We start from the raw sequence: 18,606 nt of genomic DNA, 5'->3' as shown, positions 1-18,606 counted from the left end.
CACCCACAGGCGAGACTCAAAATTCAATAAATCTATAGCAGGCTAATTTTTAGGTTGATGATTTTGAATGGCCCACAAATGATGTTATAAATATCCAAATGGCCTTTGGCACAGAAAGGTTTTCTTTTCCTCCTCTGCTAGATAGATATATTTAGAGATTTTCAGGTTATTTCCAAAATGTGTGTTTTTTTTTTTTTTTTGGTTCGTTTCTTCCATGTGGAAAAGTAGACATAAGATAGTGTCTATGTATGTGTTTGTGTGTGTTATTGTGTTTTGCGGTTCCCTTGAAGGACTGAATGTTACTCCCTGGGTGAGCCAGCTCCTCAGTGGAGCCAGGAGCCAAGATGTGTGCCACATAGGAAGTGCATCTTCTTGCTTCCCACTCTGTCTCACCCTTGAATCCCTTTGGGAGCTTTTTTATTTCTAATTTGCCACTGTGTCCTCTGTGCTGCCCCTTTCCTTAATTCCCTGTCCTCCTGGAGAATTTCCCTATGTCTGAGAAGGAACCTTCTGAGCTTCACAGGCAATTGATTGACTTTGGTGCTTCCGTTTCCCTTTGGTTTGGTGATTGTTGAAACTAAGAAAGTTGTACTGTCAGAGCCCACCTCTCCTGTCTGTGCTTCTGGATGACACGCAATAGTTACCTGCCTGAACATTCCTTCCATTTGGTTTAGAGTAGTAAAACATAAATCAATTGTCCATTTTAAAAAGTCAGTAGGCACTTGGGAGTTCCAGAATCATCTTTCCACATGTGTTAGGATACAAGATTTTCTTGTCCTGTTCAGATCTACTCTCCTGATTTCATTAATTATGGGCAAAGCAGCTCACCTCTTTTGCAGAAGATACAGGACTCCTACAGAGATGGTCACACAGGACTCATCTAGAGAAATTGTAAGACTCTTCCAAGAATTGCTCACACAGTTCCCCACTCTGCTGGGGACCGTTGTGCCTAATTCCAAAGGCTTCCTACTCTAAATGCATGCCCATGTGCTACATTGCCCCCCTCCCTTAACACAGAATTCCCTCTCCTACACAAATTCATGTCACTGGTTTCTCATTCCCCAGGGAATTATTTTAGCCTCATTGTCATCACTGATTGAAAGATCTTCCAGCAATTATTTTGAACCAACTGCTTCTTTCTCAAAGAGAGCTACTGAAGTTCTTCATGAAAATTCAGCTCTCATGCATGCTTCACCTATAAATCAGCCTTTTCCTGAAATAAGTTTCTGTCCTTAGAGAATTATTGTTCAGATTATCAATATTAAAAAAATGAAAAACATGTTTGTAGTGTTGAAGCCTTGGTTTTCCCTGAATGCATGCATATTTGGTTTTGGGAATGCTAGATTCTCTGCTGCCTTTCAATTGCCCTAAAACCATCATCTCTCACCTGCTGCTGGAGCAAACCAACAGCTGACATTGGAGCATTTAAGAGCCCAAGAAGCTACTATGCTGGATTTTTTCTCCATAGTCAAGAAAAATCATAGGAGTGGATGAGATGAAAAACGAGAGGATAAAAATATTCAAGGGGTGAGTGTCTGTATAGTGCTTAAGACATTACTTGGATGTCTACATCCCTTTTCTGAGTGCTGGTTCAGCTCCCAGCTCAGCTTCCAATCCCAGCTTCCTGCTAATGTGGACCCTAGCGGGTATCAGGTAATGATTCAAATAGTTGGGTCTCTGTCCTGCAGATGGAAAATCTCTATTTCTGCCTCTTTTTCAAATAAAATGAAAAATAAATGAAAATTAAAGACAATTCAATCCCAAATTATGGGCCAATTATTCATTAAATCATATCTGAGGGGTGGATTTTTTTTTTTAAATTGTTTATTTGGAAGACAGATTCACAGAAAGAGGTAGAGACAGGGAGAGATCTTCCATCTTCTGGTTCACTCCCCAAATGGCTGCAATGGCCAGAGCTGAGCTGATTCGAAGCCAGGAGCCAGGAGCTTCTTTCAGGTCTCCCATGTCAGTGCAGGGGGGCCCAAGGACTTGGGCCATCTTCAGCTGCTTTCCCAGGCACATTAGCAAGGAGCTGGATAAGAAGTGGAGCAGCTAGGATTCAAACCAGTGCCTATATGGGATGTTGGCGCTGCAGGCCGGGGCTTTAACTCACTGCACCACAGTGCTGGCCCTCAGAGATGGATTTCTAACACTTGGCCTTCAGCCTTGTCCTTGAGGTAAATAATTCACTCAGCCAACAACTATCCTGGAGATTTGTGCAGTGTCTACACACCCATGTGAAAACAGAACTTCACTCAAAACATAACTCTTGTATCTATCTGACACCAAGAATCAGAGATGAAAGAAAAGTTTGTTTATAACAGATGCAAAGTGATGCCTAATTCATTTGAAGTTCCTCCTTTCTTCTCCCCCTATTCTTCTTTTCTTAGTTGATGTCTCTCTGCTGGTCTCCCCTTATTTGTAGCATTAAACAAATCTTGTTTAATGAAAAATACACTTACAAAGATTCAGGGCAGTTGAGCTATTTCAGAAATTTACAGTAAGAAGAAATATGGTGTGTTTGAAAGGCATGAGTTTAGTGTGATAACAAGTGTCATATGATCAGCAACGAAAATAATAGCATCTAATATGTAATATATGCACCATGGATGAGGTACATCTCCTTACCAAGCTCCACAACAACCCAATGAGGGAGGAGTCATTATCATGGCCATTTTATAGATAGGAGAACTGAGGCACAGAGCATCTTGCCAAGGGCACTGAAGACAGGGCTTTGATCTTTATCAAGAGATTTTCTCATCTGTAGGGTGAAGATCACAATAACTATTTTAATGTCTGTTGTGATGGTCAAACAGGATACTGGAGATAAAAGTATTAACTGTACTTCTTGAATGTTTTTTCTCTTGGAAGCTTACAAACAATGCGGTCTGTCGAGTTTAGAGGAAAGAACCTCTCTGTCATCATGTCATAAGATTACACTGGGCCAGTGCCGCGGCTCAATAGACTAATCCTCCGCCTGTGGCACCGGCACATGGGGTTCTAGTCCTGGTCGGGGCGCCGGGTTCTGTCCCAGTTGCCCCTCTTCCAGGCCAGCTCTCTGCTGTGGCCCGGGTGTGCAGTGGAGGATGGCCCAAGTCCTCAGGCTCTGCACCCGCATGGGAGACCAGGAGAAGCTTCTGGCTCCTGGCTTCGGATCAGCACGGTGTGCTGGCGCTGGCGGCGGCCATTGGAGGGTGAACCAACGGTAAAGGAAGACCTTTGTCTCTGTCTCTCTCTCTCACTGTCCACTCTGCCTGTCAAAAAAAAAAAAAAAAAAAAAAAAGATTACACTGGAGATTATATCAGCTAATCTCACTCTGGGCTGCACATTTGGTGACTAGAGAAAATGACACCTTACTTCTTAGGTGTGGACAGAGTACAAGTCTGACACCGAGAGGAGGGGAACAGGAGAGTGCCCTCCAGAGAAAACAGTGCTGACTCTCCATTCATCGTCTGGGCCTTACCGCCTTTTGAGGTTGCCCAGGCACAGACACACATGGGCACAGAGTTGTTTTAAAATGTGGTTTTGATATCATTCAGATATGATGAGGCCAACAGATCAGGGGACAACTGCTCCTGAAAAGGTAGTTTGGAGTTCTTAGTTTGCTTGAGGAAGGAGCACACTGGCCTATGTGTGACCATACAGGGAAGCCCTGAGGTCAGACAGCAGGAGGAAGGGGCGTTAGGAAAGCACAGACAACAGCTTTCATTGTGGTTTCCACAGGAGGGAATGGACAAGGCACAGTTTGTGGGGGTAGGCTTGGCTACTGTGAGTAATTTCAGCAGGGTTTGGGGTGGAGACTGTCCTGACTTGCTAGAGAGATTAGGACAGGGGAATAGTAATCTAGAGTGTAAGAATCCTACAGAAGCTTACGAAGGAGGTGGGTGGGGGTCGAGGGCTTTGGTTTGATTGGTTTGCAGATGAAAGGTTCACCCACAGGGGAGTCATTTGCTATTTCTAGAAATTAGCTGTTCCCAAGAAGGACAGTATCTCTAGAATCACAAGAGCCCAATATGTCAAAGTATCATAAAATAGGAAACACAATAGATATACAGAAACTCTGCCTTTTGATCCAATTTTAAGGAGATACCTCTTATCTGGTCAAAGAATACCTACAGTTCAAGAGGCATATAGTTCAGTAGAAGAAATAGATAAATAGATCAAGTATGGTGATCAAGAGTGGTGAGTGTCATGACGGAGGTGGGCATGGCATATTGTGGGAGCATTAAAGACGGTGATCACGGAAGCCTTCCCAGAAGAGCTGACGTTTGAACTGAGTAGAGACTCATACTCAGAGAAGTTAGCAAGATGCAGAGGAAGGATGAAATTCCAGAGGCCAACACATGTGAGCACTTGGAGGCATGAAATAGGGAAATTGTTGGATCTAGTTTGGTATGGCTAGGGAGAAGGGAGTCTGGCAGGGGAGAAGGGAGCCTGGGGGGCTGCAGCAGGGGTTGCAGGAGGTAGATGAAGTAAGAGAAGTCAGTTTTGTCGTCTATTCTGAGATATTAGCTCTATTGTAAAAGCCATAGAAAATCATCAAAGGATTGGATGGAGGAGAGACTTGACCAGAGGTACATCTTAGGTAGCCTAGTGGCATGGTACGAAGTGTGTATAGGAAGTGTGTTGGAGTTCTTTGTAGACCAGGACAAGAAACTGCCACAATTGTTCAGGCAAAATGTGAAGAGAAGCTAAACTAAATATAATTTCAGTGCTGGAGGAGAAAGGAGAATAAGATGTGTACAAGATGTGTATTAAGGTGGCCTAAATTAAAGCGACAAGTTTTAAATTACAATAAATGTACGCTTAACTGCTATGAATGGAAATTTGAGAAATGGATTATGCATTTTTTTTTAAAGATTTACCTTATTTACTTGAAAGACAGAGTTACAGAGAGGCAGAGGCAGAGAGAGAGAGAGAGAGAGATCCTCCATCTGTTGGTTCACTCCCCAATTGGCTGCAACGGCTGTAGCTGTGCCGATTCGAAGCCAGGAGCCAGAAGCCTCCTCCGGGTCTCCCACGCAAGTGCAGGGCCCAAGGACTTGGGCCATCTTCTACTGCTTTCCCAGGCCATAGCAGAGAGCTGGATTGGAAGTGGAGCAGCCGACGCCCATATGGGATGCTTCAGGCTAGGGCGTTAACCCGCTGCGCCACAGCGCTGGCCGCGGATTATGCATTTCTTAAACTAAATCTGATTGTTCCTTTTGCTCTGCAGATCTTTAGGTGATACAGAGGTGCCTTATCTATCTACAAACGATCAAAATAAGATGAAAGATTCAATTGCAGGCACATGCCTAGATATGACCACATATAATATACAGAAGCAACAGGATATTTAGCAACATTTGGAAAGTCACTGGGAGGTACTGAATTCATTTGAGTACCTGGCATTGTAGAACAGTAGTGACAAGAAGGAGTACTAGACTGGGCTTTTTAGGAGACCTAGGTTCCAATTCCAACCTGGCCAGCTCTATGATTTTGGGTTCATCATTATTTCTTATGAACATGAATTTTTTATCTGTCAAACAAAAGTGTTGAATTATGTGACTTCCAAGGTCTAGAAATTAGCTGTTCTAAATTCGCTGAGTAGACATAGCTTTTGACTTACAGAAATGCTCTGTAACCCATCTAAGTGATTTTAATTCCATTTATTTGGGCAATTGAGGTAATGCTGTAGCAATCATGATTGAATTTAGTCTTGCACTGTGTGATATGACCTTAGGTATTCTTATTAGTCATTCTGGTAATTTGTGCATAAAATATTATCCTTTTAGTTCTTTATAGTAGAGCTTACACTAACTATAGCTTGTACAAGCTCTAAGTTAGTTTTTATTATAATTAATATAAATATACCAAAATTAGCCTTTCCTTCCTAAAACACAATTTATTGAGTTCTAAGGCATTTCTACAGCTAAGACAACAGGGATGTCAAATTACTATGTAATAGTCACTTGGTTCCAGATCATATCCACTGGGGAGATAGGAGTTTTGCTAGAAGGTCAGCAGCTGTAAGGTGGGCAGGTGAATACTTGCTGTCAGCTAATGTTGCTAAAACTTTTGAGATCTTCAAAATGAGATAGGCTGATACCCTGGAAAAATCCTGTTTTCTCTAGGACTTCCTTTTGTGACTGCTTGAAGAGTCAATGAAAAAAGATCTTAAACTTCCTCCTGTATACTGTTGCACTGAGAGAACAACAGCTGCTGAGAACCAGGGGCTGCAGCCAAGTTACGACCTTTCAGCACAGGGATAGTGATGTATCCTCTCCAATTTAAAAGTCAAAGACCCCAATCTTAGTGTACTTAGAGTTGACACTTTAATCACAAGATTTTTCATCCTAAACTTCCCTTCATCATGTAGTTTGAAGCCCTGGCGAGGAAAGTGTCTGAGATAAGGGCAGTGTATCCTTCCTGTTCTCTGATACTATCTCGGAGGGATGGACAAAGGTAAGGAGAGAGGCAGGAGAAGTGTATCACCTGGGAACAGGTGCACAGTGGAGCCCCATCACCCCTAGTTGCTGCACTGCTCCCAAGTAGCACATTTCTCAGTCTCTCATTTCCCTTGCTATCTTCTTCCTAGGCCTTGCTCTATTGTGCAGTTAACCTTATAACAATTATAGAATCAGCCTATTCCCAAATGCAGAGATGTCGGATAAGGGGCCCATTAGGACAGGAAGTATGAAGAGAAAACAAAAAGGAAGATTCCTTATCGCAGCCTTTAGCAGTAGATTCCAAACTCATTTTGTAGGTTCATTCAACATACATTGTGAAATAAATGTGTATTGTGAAAGTCTCAGTATATATACACAAAATAGATAATTAAGGAATATAATCCCTTCCATGGAAATTTTTATTTGGCTTCCATAACCAAATAATCTTCACCTTCAAATGTATACAAAGACTGAAAGGTTACTTTCATGCTGACAGATTTAAAGACTGATTGATTATATAACAGAGTTCCTTCAAGTAAGTGGCCTCCCAAGAACATTTATAATCTAAAAATTTCATGCACCATGTGGTGTTTTGTGTGTCAAACCAATAAATTCATTAAAATAACACTAAGTAAACCCAAACACAACACAATGAAAGTTCTAACAGTCCACATTAACCAACCAACTTTAAAATAATATCTTTGTTATGTACGAAGGTTAAAAATTCAGCAAATTCTTTATATTTTTTCCACTTGAGATCATGTGTGGTTTCCTACTTTCCTGAGAAATACACTTTTGTGGCTTTTTTTTTTTGATCAAAGGAAGGTTATTTTTGCAATAGACATCTTTTGTAAAGGTCCCTGCTCTACTTAATCAAGATTTCAAGAAAAAGGAAAACAAAAATATTTATCAGGCTTTTATTTTAGTTTAGTGAAACATAAAAATTCTTAGGTTCTCCTCTTCATGTAGGCTTTGGAAAGGAGACACACATGGAAGCTTAACCACCGCAGGGGTAGGGGTGTGTGTGTGTGTGGACAAAGGGAGGGAGGGAGGAGGTGGGAGGAGGAAATAAAGGAATTTGGCTACAAAATTGAGTAACAGTTTGAAACACTTGGCTTCCAGTTGTGAAAGATGAGCAACACTGGGGAAAAAGCCAGCTAACAAGGAACCACTTGAGGAAGCTTAATCTCTGTTGGCAGGCTGATGAGGAAGGTCAGCTCAGAGCAGGCGTTCTCAGCTGGAGTTGGGCTCCCTTTGCCAGGACGATTGTCTTCTGCATTTCAGCTTCTGAACGGGACCGAAGGTGCCTTAACACAGCCAGCCCCCAAGTCTCTCCCTTTAAAAGGGCTGACCCTCCACTGCCATGTCTTGTCAATGTATGTATCATTTCTGCCAAGCGAGTGGCACAAAGAGAGTTGCTTCTTACTGGTGTGTTGTGGTGGGTGTTAGTACGTGTGTGAGATTGCTTCTTCTCCCGTGAGCACCACAGTCATTGTTCAAAGATGAAGGGAAATTCCTCCCGAAGGCATGACGGAGAAAATGAAGATAGGAAAAGTATGCCTAAATTAAAAATGGGACACTTGAAAATTAGGGCTTTCTCAATACATTTACATGATTAGTGTGTGAGAATGATGTTTTAAAAGCTTTTAGAGATTGTGTCCCAATCTATCTTAAGTTTTCTTAACATCATTACTTATTGGATGAGGGGCTCTTTATACTGAATGTAATTTATAACTAAGTGATTGCTTCTTGGCTCTTCATGTTGATTTTTCAATATAATAAATGATTAATGTTTATCAGGTTTATATTAGCAAATGACTTGAAGGTCTGAAGAAATTAAATGTGTAGTTCAGGAAAGATTCTTCTTTATTTGAAGGGAAGGATTTTTCTCTGACTTATCCAGATTTCTAATTGACAAAGAAGTCTGTATTACTGTTATAATTGTTAAGCCATGCAAAGTTTTAAAATCCATGTTGAGGACTTTGATAAAATTTTGAAATACAGATCACCTCTGACTTACGATGAGAAGGCAACAGGCATCTAGTAGAAACCACACCTCCAACTTTGGGTTTGATATTTTTGGGAACTATCACTATGTAATACAATGCTCTCTCTTTTTAAAAATTAAAAAAAACATATTTAAGGTATACAAATTTCATGTATTTCCTATATACAGATTCAGGAATATAGTGATTCTTCCCACCATACCCTTCCTCCTGCCCACGCTCCCACACTTCCTCCTCCCTCTCCTACTCCCATTCTTAACTTTTACAAAGGTCTATTTTCAGTTAATTTTATACTCATAAGATTAACCCTACACTAATAGTTCAACAGATAGTATGAAGAAAAAAAACACTGTTCCTCAACAGTTGAGACAAGAGCTATTAAGAATCATTGAATCTCAAAATAGCAATTTCACTCCATAGGTTTTCCTTTTAGGTACTCTATTAATTACCACAGATCAGGGAAAACATATGACATTTGTTTTTTGGGGGGACTGGCTTATTTCATTAAGTATAATGGTTTCCAGTTGCAACTATTTTGTTGCAAATGACAGGGTTTCATTTTTTTTCTCCTACTGCTGTGTAGTATTCTGTAGTATATATATATAGCATAATTTCTCTATCCAGTGTTCCAGCCTTCAGTTGATGGACATCTGGGTTGATTCCATATCTTGGTTATTGTGAACTGAGTTACAATCAACATGGGGGTACAGAAAATTCTTTCATGTGCCGATTTCATTTTGTTTGGGTAAATTCTCAGGAGTGGGATGGCTGGATCATATAGTAGGTCTATATTCAGATTTCTGAAGTATCTCCATACTGTCTTCCACAGTGGCTGCACCAGTTTATGATGTTCTCTCATGATGCTGGGTGGCAGCAGTGAGCACAGCTCCCAGTGAGCTCCACAATCATGCAGGTGAACAACACATATTCAACACTGTGCTGTGTTGCTAAGTAGGTTAGCTGCGTTAAGTGCCATTTTGACTTAATGATACTTTCAACTCACTCTGTCCTAAGTTGAGGAGCATCTGTTGTTCTGTATTCTGAATCAAAAGAATGCCATTGTGATACCTTTGTGACACCACCAATTCATCTCACTTCATCTGTCTTAAAGGTGAATACAAACTCAAATAAAGCCTGCCTATCAAGAAAGTTCATGTCACTGAACGGGGAAATAACTGCAAAGATGCACCTATTTTCTTTGACACATAGATCTGGCATAGCAAAAAAAAAGGTTTATTCTCTCCTAAAAGGTTACCAATCTATTGATTACACTTGACAATATTTTGGCACCCATCATAATTTATCTGACTTAGAGACAACAGAAATGGTGTCTATGGCAGTAAGAAAGTGGATATATAAAAAGATACCTATTAAACTGAAAATATTAAACTATGTAATACAATGCTCATTTTATTGGAAATTAAAAACTTCACTTTACTCTGCAACAGGCAAATTCATAAATTCTGTTTCTAAAAAGAAAAATATGCCAAAAATATTTTAGCACCAATCACAATTATTGAGACATGACTGTAAGAAGGCTGGTGTTTTTCGTGTTGCTGGTAAACTGGCCCCAAAGATAACTTTAAGGAGGTCCAAAGATGTTTTTGAGCAGTGGAAATATTCTTGAAATAAGCTTACAGCCCCCCCACTTCCGAATGACAATAATATCTGCATCACAAAGTTGCTGTGAGGTGTATAACCCAGTAGCATATTTAGTATAGTGCCTGACACTCAAGAAGGACAATATAACATCAGCTGTTATTATCAAGATAATAAAGTATTTTGGATATGTAAATTCTGGTGTGTGTGTGAAAATAAGCAACTCACTGCATCATTTAAACTGAACACAATTAAACTGTATTCCTTTTTTTTAGATTTGAGATTTTAAATTTTTGCCTATGTGGTAGAGAGAAACAAAGAGAAATAGACAGAAAGACAGACAACTGGAGAGGGCTCCCATATTCCAATCTACTCTCCAAATGCTTGCAATGGCTAGGGCTAGGCCAGGCTGCAGCCCAGAGTCAGCAATCGAACCTGTCTCTCATGTGGCTGGTGGGACTCAACTACTTAAACATCTACTGCCTCCTAGGGTACATATTAGCATGAATCAGGAAGGGAACCGCAACTGAACCCAGGCACTCGGATGTGGGACATGGGCATGTGAACTGCTATCTTAACAGCTTGACCAAACATCATCCCAAATTGTATTTCCTTTTTTTTTTTGACAGGCAGAGTGGACAGTGAGAGAGAGAGACAGAGAGAAAGGTCTTCCTTTTGCCGTTGGTTCACCCTCCAATGGCCGGCGCGGCCGGCGCACTGCAGCCGGCGCACCGCGGCCGGCCACCATGCTGATCCAATGGCAGGAGCCAGGTACTTATCCTGGTCTCCCATGGGGTGCAGGGCCCAAGGACTTGGGCCATCCTCCACTGCACTCCCTGGCCACAGCAGAGAGCTGGCCTGGAAGAGGGGCAACTGGGACAGAATCCAGCGCCCCGACCGGGACTAGAACCCTGTGTGCCGGCGCTGCAAGGCAGAGGATTAGCCTAGTGAGCCACGGCACTGGCCTCCAAATTGTATTTCAAGTAGGGCTGAGCCATAATTGTGGGATACTGGGAGACTTGTGTTCTGTTACTTGTAGACTAGAAGTTCTTACCTACCTTTTCCTGACCCCTTTTGACCACTAAGATTCTAGCAACTGGTCCAGCCAATTTTACTAAATTTAACACTACAAATATTTACCAAATTTCTCTTAACAGTCAGGCACTAGTGTGGGGTATAAAGTAGGAAATTTCCTGCTCATAGTGGAGCACAAAGACCAGCGAAAAGAAAAAAAAAAAACCCAGAAGGCTAGAGAACCCATTACATTCTGAATTATTGTTCTATCTGATTTTTTTTTTTTTGACAGGCAGAGTTAGTGTGAGAGAGAGAGAGTTATAGACAGTGAGAGAGAGACAGACAGAAAGGTCTTCCTTCTGTTGGTTCACCCCCCCCCCCCCAATGGCCACAACGGCCGGAGCTGTGCCGATCCGAAGCCAGGAGCCAGGAGCTTCTTCTAGGTCTCCCACACAGGTGCAGGACCCAAGCACTTGGGCCATCCTCCACTGCTCTCCCGGGCCACAGCAGAGAGTTGGACTGGAAGAGGAGCAACCGGGACTAGAACCTTGGGTGCCGCCGCTGCAGGTGGAGAATTAGTCAAGTGAGCCACGGCGCCAGCCTCTATCTGAATTTAAGGTGTTTCATGGTCATATTCTTTGGCATACTCTCAAAGTCAATTTCAGCTTCTCAAATTCTATACTCGAACATTAAAAATAGAACTAATATAGGAGGGTATAAGACAGCATTCCTGCTTAAGAAGCATCTTTTGAACAGTTCCCTCACTAGCGTGAACACACTGTTGAGAGTCTTTTAGGGGCCAGCGCTGTGGCGCAGCAGGTTATTGCTCTGGCCTGAAGCTCCAGCATCCCATATGGACACCAGCTCCAGTCCTGGCTGCTCCACTTCTGATCACAGCTCTCTGCTATGGCCTGGGAAAGCAGTAGAGGATGGCCCAAGTCCTTGGGCCCCTGAACCCGTGTGGAAGACCTAGAAGAAGTTCCTGGCTCCTGGCTTCAGATCAGCGCAGCTCCGGCTGTTGTGGTCAATTGGGGAATGAACCATTGGATGGAAGACCTCTCTCTCTCTCTCTGCCTCTGCTCTCTCTGTGTAACTCTGACTTGCAAATAAATAAATATATCTTTTTTAAAAAAGAGCCTTTTAACATTACCACTAGATAATATTACTCCATGTGTAAATGTTCAAGTAAGGCATTCCAATTGGGTTTCATCAGTGTAACAACAACAACAACAAAACTGGCATGGGTGGAAGAAAATGCTACATATTTCAAGAGTGGACCCACTTCCCACCATGTAACCTATAGGGAACCAAATTGATTTTGAACTATGAGAAATGTAATGAAAAATTTCAAAGAATAGCCCTGGCAACGTCTCCTTTTCTCATAGATAAGGAGTCCCACAGCCAAAATAGGAGCATCTGGTTGGTCACTACAAGGCTAAATAAAAATGTGAACTGAAGTGAACAGAAACTGGAATAAAAGAGTTGCAGTGGGTTGGAACTCACAGGTAGTTCTAACATGAAGTCCTACTAAGATACATCAAGCATAACAAAAGGACTAGATAATCACCTGTTTTTTTGGTTATGTAATATATATCATTGGTGACTTTAATTCAACTCAGATAAAAAGACTTATTTATGAGAAATCACAGATCAGTTTGGTGTGTCTGAAATTCTTTTAAACACACCCAAGCATGAATGAGTCCACTATCAAATCATGATTTTAACTGCACAGGTTACTTTTTGAGTCTAATCTTCTAAGTCATATATGATTACTACCTTTTGTTGTTTAATCAGAACTCTTTTACTTTGAAGAAAATAGAAGAAAGACCAAAGCGAAGATTGTGTTTGTTAAGTATAAAAATTCATTCTTGTCACACAAATTCTGCCTTTCACATGCTGAACATATTCAGGAAAAAACTTAATCTATATTCATGCCACATAATGTTTGAACCAGAATTAATTATTTTAAAAAATTACTTAGATTAATTTAGTCAGTTAGGTTCAATAATTAGCCCCATAACAAATACTATGGGATAAACTCCTAGGAATACTGGAGAAAAAGAAGGAAATTCATTAAAATGCAGAAAACTGTTGATATTATTATATTTGAAAAGTAGGTTGGATAACACTTTTGTAACCATTTCTAAAATATAAATAGTTTCTTATAAAATAATTTGCTTGAAGGGAAGCAGAGATAAATCATTTTCAGGGAAGATTCTAAAACTGTATTTTTAATTTTGAAACTGTATTGTAGGTGCTTAACACACATATATGTTACCAGGGTAGCTCTTAATTTAACCAACTGTGACTTTTGATCAGTTCTTATTATCATCAGCTTTACTAATTTGTGTAAGATTATATTTTGTTTCACAGTCATAAATGAAAAAATAACCTAACTCCATACAATTTTTTAAAAAGTTATTTTCTCTGGGTTCCTTTGATTCATACAACATAAACTTGCTTATGGATGAAATTTTTGTACCATAATGCAACAGCAAAGAAAAACTTGATTTTCATTTTAAGTTCTAGACTAATAGAAAAACACCATTTACTCTGGAGGGTGATTCACTGGGATTTAGTTTTCTATCGGGGTGCCACAGTAACTGGATGAAGGACACATCAAAGTGGCACAGCAGAGTTTACTTTGAGGATCCCATGAGCAGATGTGTCCACATTTGATGTATTAAGACGACTTACATATAATAAGGTTAGATGCTAGGCCTACTTTATTTCTGACCCATTATTACTGGTAGATTGAGACATTGTAAACCTGTTGTATGCTTTAGTAGTTCAATCTCAGTGTGTTCCTTATTTTCTGTAGAGTGAACTTCATTAGTTATTTTTGGTAGAATCAGAATCAATAGCTATTGGTGGAAGGGAAGTCAGGAGAAAAAGAGAGAAAGAGGAGGAGAGGGAGACAGGATGAGGAAGGAGACACACACAGAGCACTTTTTAACCTACTGATCCCACCATGTTCAATGGTCTAGTTATAGATCTACTGGAGAAAGCAGCTCAGTAAGAAAAGAGAGTTAATGTTTGGACCGGCTTAAGATTTAGCTTTTCTGGGAAGGAAGATTATAAAATGGCACATAAACAGCTCTTGCCATCAATGAAGAGATTTAAGAAGCTTTCTTTACCTACAAGCCTGTCTAGCCAGCTATCAGATTGTGGCAAATCTATTTGCCAAATGTGTACAGTTGAAACTTGCCATTGTTAATCTATTGGAAAAAAATGAAATGCTTGTTCTTTTTTGTACGGGAAGATTAAGAGATAACATTTTGACTACATAAATGGTGAAAACCTACTACAAACAAAGAGAGTAGTTTTGACCTTTCACTCAACAGTCTTTGCACACTGCAACTTTCTCATCAAAGCTGAATTTCTTTTGGGCCCCAGTGGAGTAGAGCCACAGCTAAGTGGTCCCTTTGAAAGCAAACTTAGTCCTTAAAATAAGAAAAGCAGTAAACAAATGCTCATTTGCTTGAACATAAGTCCATCAAACTTTCTCTTCTAGATGTGACTGCATGCATGAAGGCAGGAATGGACAGATAATACTAGGTGTAACCAAAAGAGGGCGTCCTTCACCCTTCCTGTGTGCACAGAGTTTTTTGAGCTTGTTACAAGAACCCACCAGAACCCTCAAGCCACGGTGGAAGGGTATCCTATGGCCCCTGGCATTTAGCGTTCTGTCCTCTACAGGAAACCACATCATGAAATCACACATTATGAAGAGCATCAGATTGGTGATTTAAGTCAGCACTAATTTCTACATTAAGCATTTACATTCTCTGAAATGTTCATCACCAGCAGCAAGTAGTTGACACTTACTGTATCACCTTCCACAGACACTGCGAATTTACTATTTTGTCAGGCACTGAGAAAACCTCCCCTTAGGTCATGCTGCAGCCTCTATCAAATAGTGTGAGAATAATAAGACGATTAACTTCTTAATGGTATCTGAAATTCAAGGGTTATCTATAATGCCAGACAGATAGGGGGCTGCACCTGGAGGATGCAGTTAAATGCATTTGAGTTGCGTGGGAAACGGTTTGGGCAGAAATGGATGCTTTTAGTAATAGAAGCCTAACATAACATTTTTTTTTCCCAGTGAGAAAAGAGCCTTGACATTATTCTTAAATGTATTTAATAATGGATGTAGGATGTAAATAGTAGGCGTGTCAGGGGACACTGCACACCCCCTTTGCTTGTGGTTGAGTTCCTTCAGAGAGACGGGAAAGAATGGTTTTAGGCTCCTAAGTGAATGGCCAAACTGCTCTCAGAAATCCCCTGCGCTGGAGAACACATTATCCTTGAAACCCGGACTCCTGCCCAGAGACCAGACAGGTTGGGGGGTGGGGTGGGGTGATATTTCGCTTTGTAGTAGAGACAGCTGTTCAGGAGGAGGAAATGTGAATTCTGAGAAGATGACCATTAATGAAAGCACATTTCCATTGCTGGAAAAATATCACTACCACATGCAATGTCTGCACCTGAAGGAAACCCGGCGGGGAAATAATTTCATAACCCTTTTGGGCCAAGAAAAGCCGCCTAAACCATTTTATGGTAGACAGGAGGTGACTGCCATCTACCAATACTAAAATCGAGCAGGAATTCCCTTGCTTTAAATGCTATATGACAGCACGTAAATAACAAAACAAGAAAAAACAAACCTAAAAACCACTCATCAATGTGTTTTTCTGTCCTACTCTGTCGTCAGGAAGATCCAACACCTTGTGAAAGCGATGTGAAAACCTGTTCATGCTCCTTCCCTGCAGAAAACAGAGGGAAAGAACAAGCCCACGCACATCCCCAACTCGCTCTTGCCAACAGTGCACATCAGAGAGGCCGAAACTGGGATCCTGCCCGGAATTCAGAACTAGTGGTCCTGCGCGCTGCTTCCCAGGGTGGTCTCCACCCCGTGTCCCGGAGTCTGGACCTGCGGGGGGGGGGGGGGCAGTAGTCACGTTGGTCCCCGGGAATCCAGCTACGCCTGGGTCACCTCATCCACCGGTCCACCTGCTAGCCTTGGGATTCCCAAGGAGCCGCTGCCGGCGTCGGAGGTCGGGGCCTTATCAGCCGCGGTGGGTTGACCGGTGGGAAGATCCCGAGGGGGATGGCAGGGAGCTCGGGTCTCCCCGCGGAGGTCGGCCCCGCGGCTGACCCGCGCGGCCGCCGTCAGCCCCTTCCCTTTTCCTCCCGGGGGGAGGGGATGGTTAAAGATTACACCGCGGCCGCGGGCACTTCAAAGGGCGGCGGCTCGGGCAGCCAGAGGTAAAGATAACGTTCTGGCAGCTGTAATCGGGGTTTGTGGTTGCCACATTTTAATCACTTCGTTGAAAAAAAAAAAAAAAAAAGGAAAGGAAAAGGTTACTACACGAGACGGTGCAAGGATGCAGCGTTAAGTCCCCTGGGCGCTGGGCACGCTAGGCTGCTCCTTGGAGGGAACTTCGTGCAACGCCGCTAAAGCTTAGGGTCTGGGACCTGCTCCAGGGCACAAACGCACCCTCCCACGCGAATTGCCCATGCTCCCTCGCACTCTTCCCGCCACGCACCCAGTGCCGCACCGGGAAGCTGCGGCGCACCTGCGAGACCCCGGGGTGGCACTAGAAGCCGTATCTGTGCGCGCTCAGATAGACGGTGCAGCCGCGCTACCTTTCTGAGCCACGTGCGCTTCTCTGGGGCCGGCCACAGGTCTGGCCAGAATGCCCCTGGCAAAGTCGCCCTCCCGTCCAACACAGGCAGGGCGCCGAGGAGCCGCGAGCTTCCTCTAGGACAGGTCCCCACTTCCCCGCGGGAGGTGAGGGCGCACTTACAGGTAGGAGGTGAAGACGCTGAGGTTGGAGGGCAGCTCCGAGAGCCCCAGGTCGGAGCAGTCCACCCTGAGCAGCATCCTGCCGTCGGGCTCGCACAGACAGTTCGGGGGACAGCCCCGCGGCAGCGGCGAGCCGCCCCCGGCCGCCAGCTGCAGCATGACGGGCAAGGACAGGAGCACGCCGACCCGGGAGGTGTCCATGGTGCCCGAGGCAAGGGGCCGCGGGCTGGACGCCGGCAGAAAGCAGCGCTCGGGCTGCTGCGGACCGTGGCGCGCCTGGCGCCTCTCGGCGGGCCGCTGCCCCTCAGCAGGCGCGGGCCGCCCTGCGCGCCGCGCTTCTGCCCCCCGGCGGGAGCGCCGAGGAGACGCGCCGCGGGGCCCGCCAAGCCTGTGGCCTCCAAGCCCGCCTCCGGAGCCGCGCTCGCTGCAGCGGTGGCCGTGGCGCTGCGCGTGGCTGCTGCTGCTGCGGGCGGCCTGAGCGCTGTGGAGCAGCATCGCCGCTCGCACGCCCGAGCTTTAAAGCGCTGCAGCCCGAATTGCGCGCCCAGTGACGTCAGCGCAGCCGGGCTTCCCAGGCACCCCCCGCCCCGCCGGCCCCACTTTCCCTCCTCCCGATCCCTCCTCCTTCCCGGAGTGCCGGCCGGGAGGCAGCAGGCGGCGCGAGGTGCTGGCGAGTTCGCTGCGCTACGACTGCGCCTCCGCGGGGTGGCTTCCAGCGCTCTGCGGCGCGCTCGCAACAGGGGTTCTTCGCCCTCACCCCCTTCCTGCGTTCCGGGGACCCAGACCCGAGAGCCACGCGCGACCTGCTCGGAGCCACGGCGGCAGACGCGTAGGGCCCGAAGCATGAGGCGCGAATCCTCTGAGCCAGCTTCAAATAATGCCTGGGATACGGGGGCTCTCCAAGCAAACCCACAGAACCCCAAATCCTATCCAGAAACAAAGTTATCGGGGTAAAGAGGCAGACGTCCCCAGCGAACGATGGGTGGCCTTTTTGATCTTTGTGCCAGCCGCACTGTCTGGCCCACTTTTGCCCTAAAATCAAAGTGCTGGGCTAATCGCTGAATAAATACAGGTCGTGAGCGAGCACTCCAGTTCTACCTTCCTCACCCATGCGGGGCGAGGAAGTCCAAGTGACAAATGGGTTTTTAGCAGTGCTTTAGAATCCCATGGAGGTCACCTTTAGCAAAGCGAAGCTGTGCGGGGCAGACAGCAGTCTGTCTGCTTTAGCTCGGGAGCGTTTTCACCCCAGGTGTCTCAGGGTTCTTGAACTAAAAGCAGCCCCACGTAGGTGAGCGGCACTGGCCTCCGAGGACCGCGACGGAGCGCTGGTGGAAGTGGTCTTAAACGCTTCAAAATTGGCCCACCGTGAACCTGTTAGAGGGGGAGGGGGAAATTCGAAGTTTCTTGGCACCCTGGGGTGCCAGTTGTCCTCTCCAGACCTGAATGAGCACCTGAAAGAGGTGGCAGCCCAAGATTGCTACACCAACTCACAAAAATGCACCATTGTCATTCTGCTTCTTGAAGGTAGGGAACCCTTTTGACTAAGGAGGTCACTCTGAAGCTTCTCCCATTTTACCGGTCCCCTGGAAATTTTCATATCGATTTGAGAATTTTGTGGTTGGGACAAATTTTCTTTGTGTAGGGGGTGTATTTACCCGCATCAGTTATGTGGTGATCTCCAAAATTACTGGTGGTTCATTCACCTGTGGGATTTTTACAGCTATATAGATTTCTTGATCTAAATCT

The 18,606-nt window shown here is 44.1% G+C and overlaps 1 protein-coding gene across 1 annotated transcript in view; it reads right to left on the bottom strand.

The window, feature by feature from the left end:
• The window catches only part of LGR5 (leucine rich repeat containing G protein-coupled receptor 5), a 137,027-nt gene extending 119,607 nt beyond the window's left edge, over nt 1-17,420 (bottom strand). Inside the window, exon 1 of the mRNA XM_002711332.6 lies at nt 16,862-17,420. Within this exon, the coding sequence (XP_002711378.4) occupies nt 16,862-17,355 (494 nt within the window). The 5' untranslated portion in view covers nt 17,356-17,420. The remainder of the gene's footprint in view (nt 1-16,861) is intronic.
• Nucleotides 17,421-18,606: the final 1,186 nt, after the last annotated feature.

The sequence above is a fragment of the Oryctolagus cuniculus genome, chromosome 11 (genome assembly GCF_051225735.1).
Source record: "Oryctolagus cuniculus isolate XC-2025 breed Fujian yellow rabbit chromosome 11, ASM5122573v1, whole genome shotgun sequence".
NCBI lineage: Eukaryota > Metazoa > Chordata > Mammalia > Lagomorpha > Leporidae > Oryctolagus > Oryctolagus cuniculus.
The sequence above is the reverse complement of the archived record's forward strand: the minus strand, read 5'-3'. Positions and strand labels throughout refer to the sequence as shown.